A 20,011-nucleotide genomic window follows, 5' to 3' on the forward strand; every position below is an offset into this window, starting at 1 on the left:
CCAGACAAGTGATTGTATCACGTAAGGTGGCCCAGTGTCTGGACAACAAATACACGTCCGGCATCTCAGCACAACATCACAGCGAGTATTTCCAAACAACGCTCCAGGTGCCAGCAGCCTTCATCAGCACGGAGGGCGGTCTGCAGAGAACAGAACGCCAACCCGCTGCCAAGTTCTCCACAAGTCATCTAAGACGCACTGTCATTGGAAAGCTTTGCCGTTTGAAGACAGTGGAAGCCAATTCAGGGTCTTCGTGTCCCCATCCAAGTGGATAGGTGCTGCGCTGTCCAGCATCAGCAAGTAGAAGCTCTCGTAGGCATCCGTGTGGACCCTGGAGTGGAGCGTGGGTCCCTGCTGGTCACAGTTCCAATGAAGACGAAGAAGAGCCCATCCCCCACCTACTCACCAGCCCGATCGTGAAACAGACTACTTCACCGTTATGACGCATCTCCAGGTAAGGTGCTCACAGGATATAATGGAAGGGGCAGGAATTAAATGTGCCCCCTAACAACCTCTGCCCGACGAATGTCCTGCTAGGGTAAAAACTCACACTACACACCTACGTGGCTCATAACAAGCTGTATTTGGTGCTGGGGTTTGAAGGCACTATTTTGACTTTAAAAAGTGTTCCTTTCTGTACTTATGGCCTATGTCTTCTGAGTGTTCTTCCTGGCTTTTTTAAATTTTTCTCTTGGCAACGAAGAAATCTGAAAGTCCTATCATGCCATTCTTTCTAGACTCTCTGGATTGGAAACAGAAAAGACGTTTGTTAGTAGTTCCTTGTGGCACATATAACAGAACGCTCATAAGAGCAGAAGACTGTACAAGTTCTACCTTAAAAAGGGCTCATGGTGGTCTCCCCCCAGTAACTCCTACCTCGTAGGTCCTCATACTGAAATGGACATCAGGTTCTAGGTGAAAAGATCAGTACTATGTTTACAGATTTTTCTGTAATGAAAACTCAAATTTTAGTCAATGAAATTTTCCTTCCATTTAAGAAGGCGGTCCAGTCAAGCTCAAAGGCTGCGTAAGCCCAGGAGACTGGCTGCCTGGCCCAGGCTGGCCTCCCAGTGAGCAGCTTGCAAAGCCCAGGGATCTCAGTGTAGAGCGCCAGGACAGACGGTGGAGGGGGTCTAATGCTTTCTCTCAGGACAGCTGGAGGCTACACCCTGCTGCAGTCTGAGAAGTTCTCACAGCCTGCCCTGGACCTCTGGGTCCCGAGAGAAAGCAGCCTGTTGAGATGGGTGCTGCTGCCCAGATGCCTTAGATGGCAGGTGTCCAGGTGTGCATAAAGTGCAGGTGTGTGGGTGCTGGGAGTGTGCAGGTGTACATACAGTGCAGGTGTGCAGATGTGTGTGTCTGGTGTGCATACAGTACAGGTGTGAGCATTGCAGGTATGAGTGTACAGGTGTGTGGGTGTGCAGGCATGCCTACAGTGAACACGTGCAGGTGTACAGGTATGCAAGTGTACAGGTGTGCATATAGTGTGGGTGTGAGGGTTGCAGGTGTGAGGGTGTGAGGATGCACAGGTGTGCACACACTGCAGGTATATGGGTGTGTGAGTGTGTGGGTACACAGGTATGCACACAGTGCAGGTATACAGATGTGTGAGTGTGGGGATGCACAGGTGTGCACACTGCAGGTGTGTGTGTGGGTATGCAGGTGTGCACACAGTGCAGGTGTGCAGGTGAGAGGAGGGCATGTCCCCTTCTGCCTGAGCTGCTCTGGGGAGACAGGCAGGGAGGGGGCTGCCCAAGGGCCCCGGGAGGCGTACTCACATATTTTCCTTCAGGTTGTCAAGGTAGGATTCTATGTCTGAGCGGGGCAAGTCTGCATCCAGGCCAGCCAGGTACCGGTACACATAGGAGAAGGTCTTGAAGGAGATGCGTGCGGGCCCACCCTCGGGGTCGGTCGTCAGAATCTGACAGAGGTTCTTCATGGCTGAGTTCAGGGACTGGAACACACAGTGGGGGAGGGAGTTACACTGCGGGTCGCCCACCACAGTGCAGAAGCCGCTCAGACACTTCACAGTGAGTGACTCAATCTCAGGAGCCAGGTGAGTTTCTAATTGACATAAAGAAGGAGATGGAAAGGGAAGGCTGAGAAAAGGAAGAAGCTGGCCTGAAGAAGATTTTCATTCAAAATTTATGTTAAGGCAGGAAGGGCTCTCAAGGAGGCACAGAAGCTTCTTTAAGGTGGGACCATCAGCCAGAGCACAGCGTCCAGCCCTCGAGCCCACACCTGTCCACATCCCATCCATGCCTGGTCCATGCCTGCCCAGCCCCCTGTCCAGGCCCATCCAGGCCTGTCATCCCCTGTCCAGGCCCCATCCACCCCTGTCCACACCCATCCACTCCCGTCCACGCCCATCCATCCCCTGTCCGGACCAGTCCATGACCATCCACCCCCCGTCCATCCCCTTTCCGTGCCTGTCCGGGTCTGTCCGTGCCATCCACCCCCTGTTCACGCCTGTCCAGGCACCGTTCATCCCATCCACACCCATCCACCCTATCCACACCCATCCACACCCCTCCGCCTCCATCCACGCCTGTCCACCCTCATCCATGCTCCAAACAGGCCCATCCACTGCCTCGTGCCTGCACACACAGCAGGCTCTGGTGTGGCCTCAGTGTCAGGAACACGCTGTGCCTTCCTCCCCTGTGGACCTCGAACTTTGCTCAAGCTTGCTTCCTCTGCCCAGCTCAGTCTGGCTGACGGCCCAGCCTGGCTGTGTTCCCCATCATCCACTACCAGCCGGGACTCCCATTCTCAGGGACACTCCCACACCCACTCACAGAACCTTCTGGAGCTCCTGATCCTGCCCAGCAGGCCCTTGAGGCTGGGGCAGCTCCCAGTCCAAGCTCTCATCCTCACTACAGCTCCCACCTCTGACTCACTTGATGAAGGAAACCCCACGATAGATCACTATCTTTCTCCGCCACGTGCACAGGCTGGAGCCACCTTCTCTTCCTACAGGTGGGGTGCTGGGTGCTAGGTGGCTTCTCCTGTCCTGTCCCTGCCGGCAGCTGCAGGCTGCCCCTCATATGCCCTGAGCGGCACCGTCGGGTGGCCTGTGTGCCGTTTCGGGAGGCAGACACACCCCGACGATGGCCAGTCCTGTGTCGCTGTCTGCTCTGGGCCTGCCACAGGCCCTTGTGCAGCACCCTCCAGTCAGGGGCTGGGCCCCACCTGGCATCAGGGTGCATGGAGGGGGATGTGGAGGTGGCCGAGCAAAGACAAGGAGGAGCCGGCTCCGTGGGGTCCTGGGGAGCTAGGTGTGGGCCCACAGGTGCAGGACCAGGGCAGGTGGTTGTTCCAGAAATAGGAGCAGCTCAGGGTAGCTGGGAGGGGGGGCGGGGGGGGAGCGGGGGCTCTTAATGTGATGTTCGGATGCTCCGGAGGATGAGGCACTTTAACAGGCCAGTAGCCCTGCCCTTGGCGAAGGCACAGGACATCACCGAGGCTGTTGTCTTTGACAGTGCGGTCTGCAGGCATTTTTATACACAAGAGGAGTCATAAACAACTTGTTTAATTTTGCACTGAGAGCTGTTTCTTATAAACACACTTCTCCACCCAAAGGGCCCCAGCTCCAGGCCCCTCCAGGAGGTGGTCTGCTCTGCTCCCATCTGTCGCCCCCTGGTCCTCACATGCATTCCCTGTTCCTGGGAGGGGGCGGCTGAAGTTGCACTTGGTCTTCAGCCTTGACTTCACATCTGACCTACCGTCTGAGTAAAGTGGGGGTGTGGGATCACGCAGCCATGAGGCTCAGGCCATGCCCTGGACACTTCCTGAGCTGTCCTGGGGCCTCACCTCCCGAGTCAGCTCGCTGCATAACCAAGGAGCAAAGTGCGCATTCTGGGCAAGGGTGGAAAGGGGGACGTGGTGAGCGGCACACCCAGGCAGAAGCCTGCGTTGCCCCTGAGCACACGCACAGCTGAGATAGAGCGAGTCACCCTGTGGTCTGTACAGTCTAAGGCATCCGAACTTCCACCCAGGGGTCTACAGGGACAGGACCTTGCTCATGAAAGTTCCCGTGTGTTTAAAAATTCTCCACATTTTAAAAAACAAAGTGAAGAATCTCAGGCCACACTTTCGGTCAGGCCCATCACAGCTGCCATGGGAGATGCATGGTGTGCGCAGCATCCTCATGCGCAGGGGCGCTAGGGCTGCAGGGGGCAGCCGCAGGAAGGACGGGTCACCAAATAAAACCCTAATGTGCTCACCTTACGCCTGAACCCCACGGTGCAGTTTTCGATGCTGCCACAATGGCAGCACCCAATACCGCGGGGACACTTGTGAACACAGCTCCTAGAGGAGGGTCTGTCTGTCCTGTACCCACAGACCCGGCGGCATTTAGAGCAGGGCCGTGTACCTGACTCGGGAGCGTGAGCAGAGGCTCTGTCCTTTCAGAGCCTTCGCCAGCTGGAGACTCCAAGAGGGGCTTGAGCAAGCTGAGGGCATATCTGCTCTGAGCCAAGCGAGGCAACAGCTGGAGCCGCTGACAGGTGGCAGCACCTGTGGGCTTCACCCGTGTGGACACGTGACCAGACAGGGCCTATGACACACGCCTTCCCACCACCACGCTGCTACTCCACTTCCTCCATTTAAAGCCACGTGGGGAAACGCTTCATTGAAGTCACACCTCCTTTCTTAGTGCATCCAGGCCGCCCAGGCCATGTTGGCGTACATGGCATCAGCGATGAACGTACGCACACCTGGGCCAGGTGCACAGCCTGACCGAGGGCTCTGACCCTGCCCTCCGTACTCTGGCACCTGCAAGGGAGGGCAGGAGCTCGGGGCTGGTGGGGGCCAGGCTGCTGTGAGCTCACTCTCGCTGTGAGTGCGTCTTCTGAGGACCAAGCAGTGGTGTAGAGAAGCAACAAGACAACATGTGCCTCTGTGCCTTGCCTGATCAGTCCAGAAGGAAGCGCTATCCTTGACAAGCATCTCTGCCTGGGTCACACACCACACATGGGCAAGAAACCCTATTTTCCAAAGCAGAGTCAGTTTTGTTTTAAATTTAGTGCTCACTTTTCGTGATTCTAAGCCCAAACCCACTGCTGTGGCATCACTGTCAACTCAGGTCGCCTCATGTGCAGAGGAGAACTGCTTCACTGGGTTTTCTCGGCTGTGACCTTTATAGAAGCAGATCACCAGGCCTTTTTTCAGAGGAGCCACTGGGTGGGTTTAAAAACCAAAAAAACCAAACCCATTGCCGTCAGGTCAATTCTGACTCATAGTGACCCCATAAGATAGAGTAGAACTGCCCCATAGGGTTTCCAAGGAGCGCCTGGTGGATTCAAACTGCCAACCTTTTGGTTAGCAGCCACAGCTCTTAACCACTGTGCCACCAGGGTTTCCTGGGTGGGTTTAGGGAGGTAGAAATTACAAATGTGGATCCAAAGACGTGAAGTATTTTACTCTTTCTCATCACTGTTGAAAACCATAAACGTTAGTCAACTATTAAACATGAGTTTAATGGTACATTTTAACCTTGATTTCACAGAGATGCAAATCCACAAAGCAACAGAAAATCTGCTCCACCCATTGAGGAATGTGTCTCTGCCCCTCCAGGTGAAAACCCACTGGGACCCTCCTGCTGAGATCAGACCTTGACGTGCAGCTGACATGGCCTGGTCAGTGAGTGCCCTCATAGTTCACCAGGTGGCCCGCTGCACACCCCCTCCACAGTGATGGGGCACACCAGGGCCAGGGGCTCTCACATGACAAAGCAGGGGTCATGACCCTGACTCTCCAGGGACGCAGAGGGTCCCACAGGGCCGCTGGCAGGAGAAGGAGGAGTGGGCGAGGCATGGTGGACCCACGTGGTGGCATCACACTGCCAGGAGAGCTGCTGACCACGACAATGGGCCTTTGCGGTGCCGCTCGGAATGAGGAAAGCCCCAGGAGATTAAAGATGGCTGGACCCTCTTTCCTAAATTAGGATCTAAGACGGAGTAAGGCACTTCTTGGGTGGGATAAACATGTGATGCAAGTTATTTTAAACAGCAAGGAAGCAGAAGTGTGTGATTTTAATCACAGATACTGGGTGAGGGCATGCAGGACAGAGGAGGCTGAACGGCTGCTGTGAGCCACTCAGCATCTCAGCATTTGTGTTGGGTGGAAGCTCATAGTGTTCATTACATAAACAGTAAATTTTATAAGTTAAAATTGAATTAAAGAGACTTGCGTATGGACCAGAGCACCTGGGTGGCACAAAGGGTGGATGTGCTAGGTTGCTAACTGAAAAGTTAGAGGTTCCAGTCTACCCAGAGGTACCTCAGAAGAAAAGCCTGGTCGTCTACTTCTGAAAAATCACCCATTGAAAACCGTATGGAGCACAGTTCTATTCTCACACACTTAGGGTCGCCATGAGTTGGAGCTGACTCAACGGCAGCTGTTTTATTTTATTTTTTGGTGTGTGACCACAGGTGAGTGTGAGCCTTGAAGCCAGGATCGTGGGTCTCCCAGCTATGTGCCCCAGGATCCGGGGTAGAAAGGAGGGGTAAAGAAACACATCACCAGTACTAACGGGTCAGCTCTCTCTGACACCCCTCTCTGCATAAGCTCCTGTGGCAGTTCTTGCTCCTCTCACCCACACTGCACTGGGGGCGGGGGTGCAGACTGCCACGGGGCATCTTTCCAAGCCCTCCCACCACCCACGCTGGGTTCACAGCCCTCCGTCCGGGTGAACTGGAGGCCAGCTGCTTTCATTCCTCAGCTGCATGAGTACGTGTTAGCACCAGCAAAGAAGCTGTAATCTACCTTTGTTATTGTTGTTAGGTGCCATCGAGTTGGTTCAGACTCATAGGGACCCTGTGTACCACAGAACAAAACACTGCCCATCCTTACAATCCTTGTTATGTTTGAGCCCATTGTTGCAGCCACTGTGTCAATCTACCTCGTTGAGGGTCTTCCTCTTTTTTGCTGACCCTCTACTTTACCCAGCATGATGTCCTTCTACAGGGACTGATGCCTCCTGACAAAATGCCCAAAGTATGTAAGATGCAGTCTTGCCATCCTTGCTTCTAAGGAGCATTCTGGTTTTACTTCCTCCAAGGCAGATTTGTTTGTCCTTTTGGCAGTCCAGGGTATATTCAATATTCTTTCCCAACACAATTCAAAGGCATCAATTCTTCTTCAGTCTTCCTCATTCATTGTCCAGCTTTCACATGCATACAATGTGACTGAAAATACCATGGCTTGGGTCAGGCTCACCTTAGTCTTCAAGGTGACATCGTTGCTTTTCAACACTTTAAAAAGGTCTTTTGCAGCAGATTTGCCCAATGCAATGCGTCTTTTGATTTCTTGACTGCTGCTTCCATAGGTGTTGATCGTGGATTCAAGTAAAGTGAAATCCTTGACAACTTCAATCTTTTCCCCATTTATCATGATGTTGCTTATTGGTCCAGTTGTAAGGATTTTTGTTTTCTTTGTGTTGAGGTGTAATCCATACTGAAGGCTGTGGTCTTTGATCTTCATCAGTAAGTGCTTCAAGTCCTCCTCACTTTCAGCAAGCAAGGTTGTGTCATCTGTACAATGCAGGCTGTTAATGAGTCTTCCTCCAATCCCGATGCCCCGTTCTTCTTCATATAGTCCAGCTTCTTGGATTATTTGTTCAGCATGCAGATTGAATAGGTATGGTGAAATGATACAACTCTGATGGACACCTTCCCTGACTTTAAACCATCCAGTAGCCCCTTGTTCTAGCAAACAACTGCCTCTTGATCTATGTACAGATTCCTCATGAGCACAATTAAGTGTCCTGGAATTCCCATTCTTCACAATGTTATCCATAATTTGTCATGATCCACACAGTCGAATGCCTTTGCATAGTCAATAAAACACAGGTAAACATCCTTCTGGTATTCTCTGCTTTCAGCCAGGATCCATCTGACATCAGCAATGATATCCCTGGTTCCACGTCCTCTTCTGAAACCAGCCTGAATTGCTGTCAGTTCCCTGTCAATATACTGCTGCAGCCATTTTTGAATGATCTTCAGCAAAATTTTGCTTGCGTGTGATATTAATGATATTGTTCGATAAGTTCCACATTCATTTGGATTACCTTTCTTGGGAATAGGCATAAATATGAATCTCTTCCATTCAGTTACCCAGGTAGCTGTCTTCCAAATTTCTTGGCATAAACCAGTGAGCACCTCCAGGGCTGCATCTGTTTGTTGAAACATCTCGGTTGATATTCCGTCAATCCCTGGAGCCTTGTTTTTCGCCAATGACTTCAGTGCAGCTCGGACTTCTTCCTTTAGGACCACTGGTTCCTGATATGCTTCCTCTTGAAATGGTTGAACATCGACTAATTCTTTTTGGCATACCGACTCTGTGTATTCCTTCCATCTTCTTTTGATGCTTCCTGGATCATGTAATATTTTCCCCATAAAATCCTCCACTATTGCAACTTGAGGCTTGAATTTTTTCTTCAGTTGTTGCAGCATGAAAAATGTCAAGTGTGTTCTTCCCTTTTGGTTTTCTATCTCCAGGTCTTTGCACATGTCATTATAATATTTTACTTTGTCTTCTCTAACCACCTTTGAAATCTTCAGTTCTTTTACTTCATCAATTCTTCCTTTTGCTTTAGCTGCTCAACTTTTGAGAGCAAGTTTCAGAGTCTCCTCCAACAGCCATCTTGGTATTTGCTTTCTTTCTTGTCTTTTTAACAACCTCTTGCTTTTTTCATGTATGCTGTTTGATGTCATTCCACAACTCATCTGTTCTTCGATCATTAGTTTCAATATGTTAAATCTATTCTTGAGATGGTCTCTAAATTCAGGTGGGATATACTCAAGGCCGTACTTTGACTCTCATGGTCTTGATCTAATTTTCTTTAGTTTTGACTTGAACTTACATATGAGCAATTGATGGTCTGTTCCACAGTGAGCCCCTAGCCTTCTTCTGATTGATGATATTGAACGTTTCCATCTTCTCTTTCCGTAGACATAGTCGATTTGATTCCTGTGTATTCCATCTGGCAAGGTCCATGTGTACAGTCACCATTTATGTTGTTGAAAAAAGGTATTTGCAATGAAGTCATTCGTCTTGCAAAATGCTATCATGTGATCTCCAGCATCGTTTCTATGTTACCAAGGCCGTATTTTCCAACTACTGATCCTTCTTCTTTGTTTCAACTTTTGCATTCCAATGACCAGTAATTATCAATGCATCCTGACTGCATGTTCGATCAATTTAAGACTGCAGAAGTTAGTAAAAATCTTTAATTTCTTCATTTTTGGCCTTAGTGGTTGGTGCATAAATTTGAATAATAGTTTTATTAACTGTTCTTCCTTGTAGGTGTATGGATATTATCCTATCACTGACATCATTGTACTTCAGGATAGATCTTGAAATGTCCTTTCTGATAATGAATGCAACGCCACCCCTCTTCAAGTTGTCATTCCCGGCATAGTAGACCATATGATTGTCTGACTCAAAATGGTCAGTACCAGTCCATTTCAGCTCATTAATGCCTAGGATATCCATGTTTATGTGTTCCATTTTATTTTTGAGGATTTCCAATTTTCGTAGATTCATACTTCCTACATTCAAGTTTCCGATTATTAATAGATATTTGCAGCTGTCTGTTCTCATTTTGAGTCATGCTACATCAGCAAATGAAGGTCCTGAAAGCTTAACTCTATCCATGACATCAAGGTCGACTCTACTTTGAGGAGGCAGCTCTTCCCCAGTCGTCTTTTGAGTGCCTTCCAACCTGAGGGGCTCACCTTCCGGCACTGTATCAGACAATGTGGCTGTTATTCATAAGGTTTTCCCTGGCTAATTCTTTTCAGAAGTAGACTGCCGGGTCCTTCTTCTTAGTCTTAGTCTGGAAGCTCAGCTGAAACCTGTCCACCATGGGTGACCCTGCTGGTATCCAAACACCGGTGGCATAGCTTCCAGCATCACAGCAACATGCAAGCCCCCCACAGTATGACAAACTGACAGACGCACTTTTAGTTATTAACAATAGATTGTAACGGAAGTATAAAATGATTTTATGAGTAAAGCAGGCATCATCAGTTTACCAAACGACATGTGTTTTAATAAAGTCACTGGTGTACTGTCTTCTCAAACCCAGATCTAAATGAATTTCAATAGCATCTCAATATTTCTGTTCTATTAACATCTTTGGAGCACAGTGGTTAAGAGTTCGGGTGCTAATCAAAAGGTGGGCAGTTCGAATCCACCAGCTGCTCCTTGTAAACCCTATGGGGCAATTCTACTCTGTCCTATAGGATCGCTATGAGTTGAAATCCACTCAACAGCAACTTTAGTTTTGGGTTTTTTATTAACATCTTTTAAGTTCAGGGATTCATAAGTACTTAACCACTGTAAATTAAAATAACTATAAGCCTAAAAAGAAACCCTGGTTACATAGTGGTTAAGAGCTACCGCTGCTAACCTGAGTCAAAATCAACTTGAAGGCAACACATTTGGTTTTCTATTTTTATAAGCCTGTAAAGATGATAGGCATCTGAAAAATTTACAGTTCTAAGACAAAGTTAGGACCCCTGGTGGCTCAGTGGTTAAAGCACTCGGCTGCTAACTGAAAAGTCCGTGGTTTGAAAACACCAGAGGCTCTGCGGGAGAAAGCTGTGGCTGCCTGCTCTTACAGAGATTTACAGCCTTGAGACCCTGTGGGGTCGCTGCCAGTCAGCATCGACTCCGTGGCAGTGGGTTAAGTGGTAAGACGAAGTTACTAAAGAAAATGTTTGCTCTAGTTACTGAAACACCTCCCCCATCACTGTGATGGCACAGCTCGCAGGTACCTACCCCGCCAAGCATGCTGCATCCGAGGGCTAGGAACTTTATCCACTCCATTTTCTTCTCACACGGATCCAGCTGCAGGAGCGCCCTGAGCTTCTCTGTTGGCAGGCAGAGATTTCTCCACTTCTGCTCCAGGTCTGCTAGCTCCACGTACTCCTTGTGGCTACACTGTTTAAAGCACACAAAGACACCATTCCTTTAGGTTTTAAAAACCTGCAAAACAGCATGTTTGTGAATAAAACAATCCCCAAATAGCCAGCCAGGAGCCACCCGGGTGGGGTGGGGAATGAACTTGGAATTCGAGACAGGTCAGTCAGCGCTGGGGGAGGTCAGTCAGTGCTGCAGGGGCCAGTCAGCGCTGGGGGGCCAGTCGGCGCTGGGGGAGGTTGGTCAGCACAGGCGAGGTCGGCCAGCGCTCGGGGGGCTGGTCAACACTGCAGGGGTCCCAGCGCTGGGAGTGGTCAGTCAGCACTGGGGGGTGGTGACTGCATGTGGGGGGCACAGGGTGTGGAGGGCAGCTGGCCACACACATGGTGTCATGTTTTATTTTGTTTTTTATACATAAATTATTTTGTTGTTGAGTATATACACACCAAAGCATACTCCAATCCAACCATTTCTAGATGTACAATTCGGTGAAATTGATTACATTCTTCAAGTTGTGCAATCATTCTGCCCTTCTTCTCAGAGTCGTTCCTCCTCCATTAACATAAACTCGCTGCCATTTAAGGACCCCACCTAATCTGTTGAGTTGCTGTTGTTGCTTTGATCCCAGATAGATATATATTTTTTAATTTATTTATTTATTGTGCTTTAGGTAAAAGCTTACAAATCAAGTCAGTCTCTCATACAAAAAGTTACGCACATCTTGCTATGCCCTCCTAGCTGCTCTCCCCTTAATGAGACAGCACGCTCTTCCTCTCCACCCTGTATTCCCCATGTCCATTCAGCCAGCTCCTGTCCCCTTCTGTCTTCTCATCTTGCCTCCTGACTGGAGTTGCCCACGTAGTCTCATGGTCTACTTGAGCCAAGAAGCAGACTAAGTCTGGTCTTTTTATGAGAATTTGGGGTCTGCATCCCACTGCTCTCCTGCTCCATCAGGGATTCTCTGTCGTGCTCCCTGTCAGGGCAGTCATTGGTGGTAGTTGGGCACCATCTAGTTCTTCTGGTCTCAGGCTGATGTAGTCTCTGGTTTATGTGGCCCTTTCTGTCTCTTCCACTCATCTTTACTGTAAGTCTTCAGTGCTCTTCATTCTCCTTTGCTCCAGGTAGGTCGAGACCAATTGATGCATCTTAGATGGCCACTTGCTGGTGTTTAAGACCCCAGACGCCTCTCACCAAAGTGGGATGCAGAACGTTTTCTTAATATATGTTTTGTTGTGCCAATTGACCTAGATGTCCCCTGAAACCATGGTCCCCAGACCCCCATCCCTGCTACTCCGGCCTTTGAAGCATTTGGTTGTATTCAAGACTTCTTTGCTTTTGATTTAGTCCACTTGTATTGACTTCCCCTGTGTTGTCTGTTGTCCTTCACTTCACCTGAAATAATTTTTGTCTACTATCTAGTTAGTGAATATTCCTCTCTCTTCCTACCCTCATAACCTCATATTTTCTTCTGTGTATAAACTTTATCTAGAGTTCTTGTAATAGTGGTCTCATATATTTGTCCTTTTGCAACTAATTTCACTCAGCACAATGCCTTCCAGATTCCTCCATGTTATGAAACGTTTAACAGATTAATTGTTGTTCTTTATCGATGTGTAGTATTCCATTGTGTCAATATACAGTAATTTATTTATCCATTCATCCCTTTACAGGCACCTTGGTTGCTTCCATCTTTTTGCTATTGTAAACAGTGCTGCAATGAACATGGGTGTGCTTATATCTGTTGGTGTGAAGGGTTTTATTTCTTTAGAGTATATTCAAAGGAGTAGAATTGCTGGGTCATACGTTAGTTCTATTTCCAGCTTTTATTTTTATAAATTTTTATTGAGCTTTAAGTGAACATTTACAAATCAAGTCAGTCTGTCACATATAAGCTTATATACACCTTACTCCATACTCCCACTTACTCTCCTCCTAATGAGTCAGCCCTTGCAGTCTCTCCTTTCGTGACAATTTTGCCAGTTTCTAACCCTCTCTACCCTCCCATCTCCCCTCCAGACAGGAGATGCCAACACAGTCTCAAGTGTCCACCTGATACAAGTAGTTCACTCTTCTTCATCAGCATCTCTCTCCTACCCATTGTCCAGTCCCTTCCATGTCTGATGAGTTGTCTTCGGGAATGGTTCCTGTCCTGGGCCAACAGAAGGTTTGGGGACCATGACTGCGGGATTCCTCTAGTCTCAGTCAGACCATTAAGTCTGGTCTTTTTATGAGAATTTGGGGTCTGCATCCCACTGATCTCCTGCTCCCTCAGGGGTTCTCCGTTGTACTCCCTGTCAGGGCAGTTCATCCGTTGTGGCCGGGTACCATCTAGTTCTTCTGGTCTCAGGATGATGTAAGTCTCTGGTTCATGTGGCCCTTTCTGTCTCTTGGGATCATAGTTATCGTGTGACCTTGGTGTTCTTCATTCTCCTTTGATCCAGGTGGGTTGAGACCAACTGATGCGTCTTAGATGGCTGCTTGTTAGCATTTAAGACCCCAGACGCCACATTTCAAAGTGGGATGCAGAATGTTTTCATAATAGAATTATTTTGCCAATTGACTTAGAAGTCCCCTTAAGCCATAGTCCCCAAACCCCCACCCTTGCTCTGCTGACCTTTGAAGCATTCAGTTTATCCCGGAAACTTCTTTGCTTTTGGTCCAGTCCGGTTGAGCTGACCTTCCGTGTATTGAGTATTGTCCTTCCCTTCACCTAAAGTAGTTCTTATCTACTAACTAATCAGTAAATAACCCTCTCCCACCCTCCCTCCCTCCCCTCCTCGTAACCACAAAAGTATGTGTTCTTCTCAGTTTATACTATTTCTCAAGATCTTATAATAGTGGTCTTATACAATATTTGTCCTTTTGCCCCTGAATAATTTCGCTCAGCATAATGCCTTCCAGGTTCCTCGATGTCATGAAATGTTTCACAGGCTCGTCACTGTTCTTTATCGAGGCGTAGTATTCCATTGTGTGAATATACCACAATTTATTTATCCATTCATCTGTTGATGGACACCTTGGTTGCTTCCAGCTTTTTGCTATTGTAAACAGAGCTGCAATAAACATGGGTGTGCATATATCCGTTCGTGTGAAGGCTCTTATTTCTCTAGGGTATATTCCGAGGAGTGGGATTTCTGGGTTGTATGGTAGTTCTATTTCTAACTTTTTAAGAAAACGCCAGATAGATTTCCAAAGTGGTTGTACCATTTTACATTCCCACCAGCAGTGTATAAGAGTTCCAATCTCTCCGCAGCCTCTCCAACATTTATTATTTTGTGTTTTTTGGATTAATGCCAGCCTTGTTGGAGTGAGATGGAATCTCATCATAGTTTTAATTTGCATTTCTCTAATGGCTAATGATCGAGAGCATTTTCTCATGTATCTGTTAGCTGCCTGAATATCTTCTTTGGTGGAGTGCATGTTCATATCCTTTGCCCACTTCTTGAATGGGTTGTTTGTCTTTTTGTGGTTGAGTTTTGACAGAATCATGTAGATTTTAGAGATCAGGCGCTGGTCGGAGATGTCATAGCTGAAAATTCTTTCCCAGTCTGTAGGTGGTCTTTTTACTCTTTTGGTGAAGTCTTTAGATGAGCATAGGTGTTTGACTTTTAGAAGCTCCCAGTTATCTGATTTCTCTTCGTCATTTTTGGTAATGTTTTGTATTCTGTTTATGCCTTGTATTAGGGCTTCTAACGTTGTCCCTATTTTTTCTTCTATGATCTTTATCATTTTAGATTTTATATTTAGGTCTTTGGACCATTTTGAGTTCGTTTTTGTGCATGGTGTGAGGTATGGGTCTTGTTTCATTTTTTTTTTTTGCTGATAGATATCCAGTTATGCCAGCACCATTTGTGAAAGAGACAATCTTTTCCCCATTTAACGGACTTTGGGCCTTTGTTAAATATCAGCTGCTCACATGTGGATGGGTTTATGTCTGGATTCTCAATTCTGTTTCATTAGTCTATGTATTTGTTGTTGTACCAGTACCAAGCTGTTCTGCCTACTGTGGCAGTATAATATGTTCTAAAATCAGGTAGCATGAGGCCTCCCACTTTGTTCTTCTTTTTCAGGAATGCTATACTTATCTGGAGCCTCTTTCCCTTCCATATGAAGTTGGTGATTTGTTTCTCCATCTCATTAAAAAATGCCACTGGTCCTTAAAAAGCTAGAAATAGAGCTACCATATGATCCAGCAATCCCACTCCTTGGAATATATCCTAGAGAAATAACAGCCTTTACACGAACGGATATATGCACACCCATGTTCACTGCAGCACTGTTTACAATAGCAAAAAGATGGAAGCAACCAAGGGGTCCATCAACGGATGGATAAATAAATTATGGTATATTCACACAATGGAATACTACACATCGATAAAGAACAATGATGAATCTGTGAAAAATTTCATACATAGAGGAATCTGGAAGGCATTGTGCTGAGTGAAATTAGTCAGTTAAAAAAGGACAAATGTTGTATAAGACCACTATTATCAGAACCTGAGAAATAGTCTAAACAGAGAAGAAAATATTCTTTGATGGTTATGAGAGGGGGGAGGAAGAGAAGAAGTGGGAGGGGTATTCACTAATTTAGATAGTAGATAAGAACTACTTAAGGTGAAGAGGAAAACAACACACAATACAGGCGAGGTCAGCACAACTGGACTAAACCAAAAGCAAAGAAGTTTCCTGAATAAACTGAATGCTTTGAAGGCCAGTGTAGCAGGGGCGGGGATTTGGGGACCATGGTTTCAGGGGACATCTAAGTCAATTGGCATAATAAAATCTATTAAGAAAACATTCTGCATCCCACTTCGGAAAGCAGCGTCTGGGGTCTTAAACACTAGCGAGCGGCCATCTAAGATATATCAGTTGGTCTCAGCCCACCCGGACCAAAGGAGAATAAAGAACACCAAGGACACAAGGTGATTACGAGCCCAAGGGACAGAAAGGGCCACATAAACCAGAGACTACACCAGCCTGAGACCAGAAGAACTAGGTGGTGCCTGGCTACAAACAAGGACTGCCCTTACAGGGAACACAACAGAGAACCCCTGAGGGAGCAGGAGAGCAGTGGGATGCAGACCCCAAATTCTCGTAAAAAGACCAGACTTAATGGTCTGAGACTGGAGGACCGTGGTGGTCATGGCCCCCAGACCTTCTGTCAACCCAGGACAGGAACCATTCCCAAAGCCAACTCTTCAGACAGGGATTGGACTGGACAATGGGATAGAAAAAGATGCTGGTGAAGAATGAGCATCTTGGATCAAATAAACACTTGAGAATATGTTGGCATCTCCTATCTGGAGGGAAGATGAGAGGGTTAGAAGCTGGCGGAATTTACATGAAAAGAGAGAGCAGAGAGGGAGCGGGCTGTCTCATTGGGGGACAGCAATTAGGAGTATATAGCAAGGTGTATATAAATTTTTGTATGAGAGACTGACTTGATTTGTAATCTTTCACTTAAAGCACAATAAATGTATTTTTTAAATGTCACTGGTATTTGGATAGGGATTACATTGTATCTATAGATCACTTTGGGTAGAACAGGCATTTTTACAATGTTGAGTCTTCCTATCCACGAGCAAGGTATGTTTTTCCACTTATGTAGATCTCTTTTGGTTTCTTGAAATAGTGTCTTATAGTTTTCTTTGCGTAGGTCTTTTTTGTCTCTGGGTAGATTTATTCCTATTTTATCTACTTGGGGGCTACTGTAAATGGTATTGGTTTGGTGATTTCATCTTTGACGTTCTCTTTGTTGGTGTAGAGGAATCCAACTGATTTATGTATGTTTACCTTGTATCCTGATACTCTGGCTAAACTCTATTAGTTTTAATACTTTTCTTGAGGATTCTTTAGGATTTTCTGTGTATAAGATCATGTCATCTGCAAATACAGATACCTTTACTTCTTCTTTGCCAATATGGATGCCCTTTATTTCTTTATCTAGCCTAACTGCTCTGGCTAGGACCTCCAGCACAATGTTGAATAAGGGTGGTGATAAAGGACATCCTTGTCTGGTTCCTGTTCTCCAGGAGAATGCTTTCAGTCTCTCTCAATTTAGGGTGATGTTGGCTGTTGGCTTTGTATAAATGCCCTTTATTATGTTGAGGAATTTTCCTTCTATTCCTATTTTGCTGAAAGTTTTTATCATGAATCGGTGTTGGACTTTTTCAAATGTCTTTTCTGAATCAACTGATAAGATCATGTGGTTCTTGTCTTTTATTTATATGATGGATTACATTGATTGTTTTTCTCATGTTTAACCAACTCTGCATACTTGGTATGAATCCCACTTGGTCATGGTGAATTATTTTTTTTTAATATGTTGTTGAATTCTATTGGCTAGAATTTTGTTGAGGATTTTTGCATCTAAGTTCATGAGCAATATTGGTCTGTAATTTTATTTTTATGTGGTGTCTTTACCTGGTTTTGGTATCAGGGATATGGTGGCTTCATAGAATAAGTTTCAGAGTATTCCATCCTTTTCTATGCTCTGAAATGCCTTTAGTAGTAGTGGTGTTAACTTTTCTCTGAAAGTTTGGTAGAATTCGCCAGTGAAGGAGTCAGGGCCAGGGCTTTTTGTTGTTGTTGTTGGAAGTTTTTAAATTACCTTTTCGATCTCTTCTTTAGTTATGGGTTTATTTAATTTTTCTACCTTTGTTTGTGTTAGTTTAGGTAGGTAGTATATTTCCAGAAATTTGTTCATTTCCTCTAGGTTTTCAAATTTGTTAGAGTACAATTTTTCATGGTATTCTGTTATGATTCTTTTAATTTCAGTTGGGTCTGTTGTGATGTCACCTATCTCGTTTCTTATTCGGGTTATTTGCTTCCTCTCCTGTTTTTCCTTTGTCAGTCTGGCCAGTGGTTTATTGATTTTGTTAATCTTTTCAAAGAACCAGCTTTTGGTCTTATTAACTCTTTCAATTGTTTTTCTGTTCTCTATTTCATTCTTTTCTAATTTTTATTATTTGCCTTCTTCTGGTGCCTGAGGGTTTCTTTTGTTGCTCTCCTTCTATCTGTGCAAGCTGTAGAGATAATTCTTTGATTTTGGCCCTTTCTTCTTTTTGGATGTGCACATTTATTGCTATAAATTGATCTCTGAGCACTGCTTTCACTGTGTCCCAGAGGTTCTGATAGGAAGTGTTTTCATTCTCACTGGGTTCTATGAATATCTTTATTCCATCCTTAATTTCTAAGCCAATCGTTTTTTGAGTAAAGTTCAGTTTCCGTGTGTTTAATTTCTTTTCCTTTTTTTTTTTTCTGTTATTGATTTCTATTTTTATGGCTTTGTGTTCAGAGAAGACGCTTTGTAATATTTCGATGTTTTGGATTCTGTTAAGGCTTGCTTTATGACCTAATATGTGGTCTAGTCTAGAAAATGTCCCAAGTGCACTAGAAAAGAAAGTATACTTGGTTGCTGTGGAGTGGAGTGTTCTGTATATGTCTGTGAGGTCAAGCTGGCTGATTGTGGCATTTAGCTCTTCCATGTCTTTCACTGAAAGTGGTGTGTTGAAGTTTCCTACTATTATTGTGGAGCTATCTCGCTTTTCAATGCTGTTACAGTTTGTTTTATGTATCTTGAAGCACTGTCGCTGGGTGCATAGCTAATATGATAATATCCTCCTGGTATATTGTCCCTTTAATCATTATATAATGTCCTTCCTTATCCTTTGTGGTAGATTTAACTTTGAAGTCTGTTTTGTCAGAAATTAGTATTGCCACTCCTGCTATTTTTTCATTGTTGTTTGCTTGATATATTTTTTCCATCCTTTGAGTTTTAGTTTGTGTCTTTAAGTCTAACATGTATCTCTCGTAGGCAGCACACAGATGGATCGTGTTTTTGTTTTTTTTTTTATCCATTCTGCAACTCTCTGTTTCTTTATTGGTGCATTTAGTCCATTTACATTCAGCATGATTATGGATAGGTATGAGTTTAGTGCTGTCATTTTGATGTCTTTTTTTGTGTGTTGTTGACAGTTTCTTTTTTCCCTTTAATTTTTTATGCTGAGTAGTTTTTTTGTAAACTCTGTGTTCCTCTTTTTCATCGTTGTTGATTTTGTTTTTGCTGAGTCTTTTTCTTGTATTTTATTTTGATATGTAGGATTGTTAGTCTCCTTTGTGCTTATCCTTATTATTTACCCCTATTTTTCAAGTTTAAATCTAACTTTTATCTCTCTATACTTCCTTGATTTCCTCTCCATATGAAAGATCTATGACTACTTTATTTAGTGGCTCTTATTGATTTAATGTTGTCATCTTTTATATAACGATATCATTGTTTCCCTGTTTTCAGTGTTTTTTTTATCTTGATCTATTTTTGTGATTTCCTTATCTGGGTTGACATCTGGCTGCTCTATCCTGTGTTCTATTGTTGCATTGATATCTGATATTATTGATTTTCTAACCAGAGAATTCCCTTTAGTATTTCTTGTAGTTTTGGTTTGGTTTTTGCAAATTCCCTAAACTCCTGTTTATCTGGAAATGTCCTAATTTTGCCTTCATATTTGAGAGACAGTTTTGCTGGATATATGATTCCTGGCTGGCAATTTTTTTCCCTTAATGCTTTCTATATGTCATCCCATTGCCTTCTTGCCTGCATGGTTTCTGCCAAGTAGTCCGAGTTTATTCTTATTGACTCTCCTTTGTAGATGACTTTTCGTTTATCCCTGGCTGCTCTTAAAGTTTTCTCTTTATCTTTGGTTTTGGCAAGTTTGATTATAATATGTCTTGGTGACTTTCTTTTGAGATCTGCCTTACATGGAGTGCGATGAGTATCTTGGACACATATCTTCTCATCTTTCACGATATCAGGGAAGTTTTCTGCCAACAAATATTAAACAATTCTATATTTTCCATCTTCTGTCCCTGTTCTGATACTCCAATCACTTGTAGGTTATTTCTCTTGATAGGGTCTGACGTGATTCTTAGGGTTTCTTCATTTTTTTTTTTTTAATAATTTTTATTGTGCTTTAAGTGAAAGTTTACAAATCAAGGCAGTCTGTCACATATAAGCTTATATACACCTTACTCCATACTCCCACTTACTCTCCCACTAATGAGTCAGCCTGCTCCCTCCTTCCAGTCT

General features: G+C 45.1%; 1 protein-coding gene across 1 annotated transcript in view; it reads right to left on the reverse strand.

Moving 5' to 3' along the window:
- Positions 1-269: 269 nt before the first annotated feature.
- Positions 270-20,011, reverse strand: part of ROPN1L (rhophilin associated tail protein 1 like) — a 33,419-nt gene continuing 13,677 nt past the window's right edge. The window contains exons 3-5 of the mRNA XM_003408130.4: positions 10,786-10,947; positions 1,779-1,954; positions 270-742 (exon numbers count right to left, since the gene is read on the reverse strand). Of these exons, the coding sequence (XP_003408178.2) occupies positions 679-742; positions 1,779-1,954; positions 10,786-10,947 (402 nt within the window). The 3' untranslated portion in view covers positions 270-678. The remainder of the gene's footprint in view (positions 743-1,778; positions 1,955-10,785; positions 10,948-20,011) is intronic.

The sequence above is a fragment of the Loxodonta africana genome, chromosome 2 (assembly GCF_030014295.1).
Source record: "Loxodonta africana isolate mLoxAfr1 chromosome 2, mLoxAfr1.hap2, whole genome shotgun sequence".
In the NCBI taxonomy this organism is placed as follows: Eukaryota; Metazoa; Chordata; class Mammalia; order Proboscidea; family Elephantidae; genus Loxodonta; species Loxodonta africana.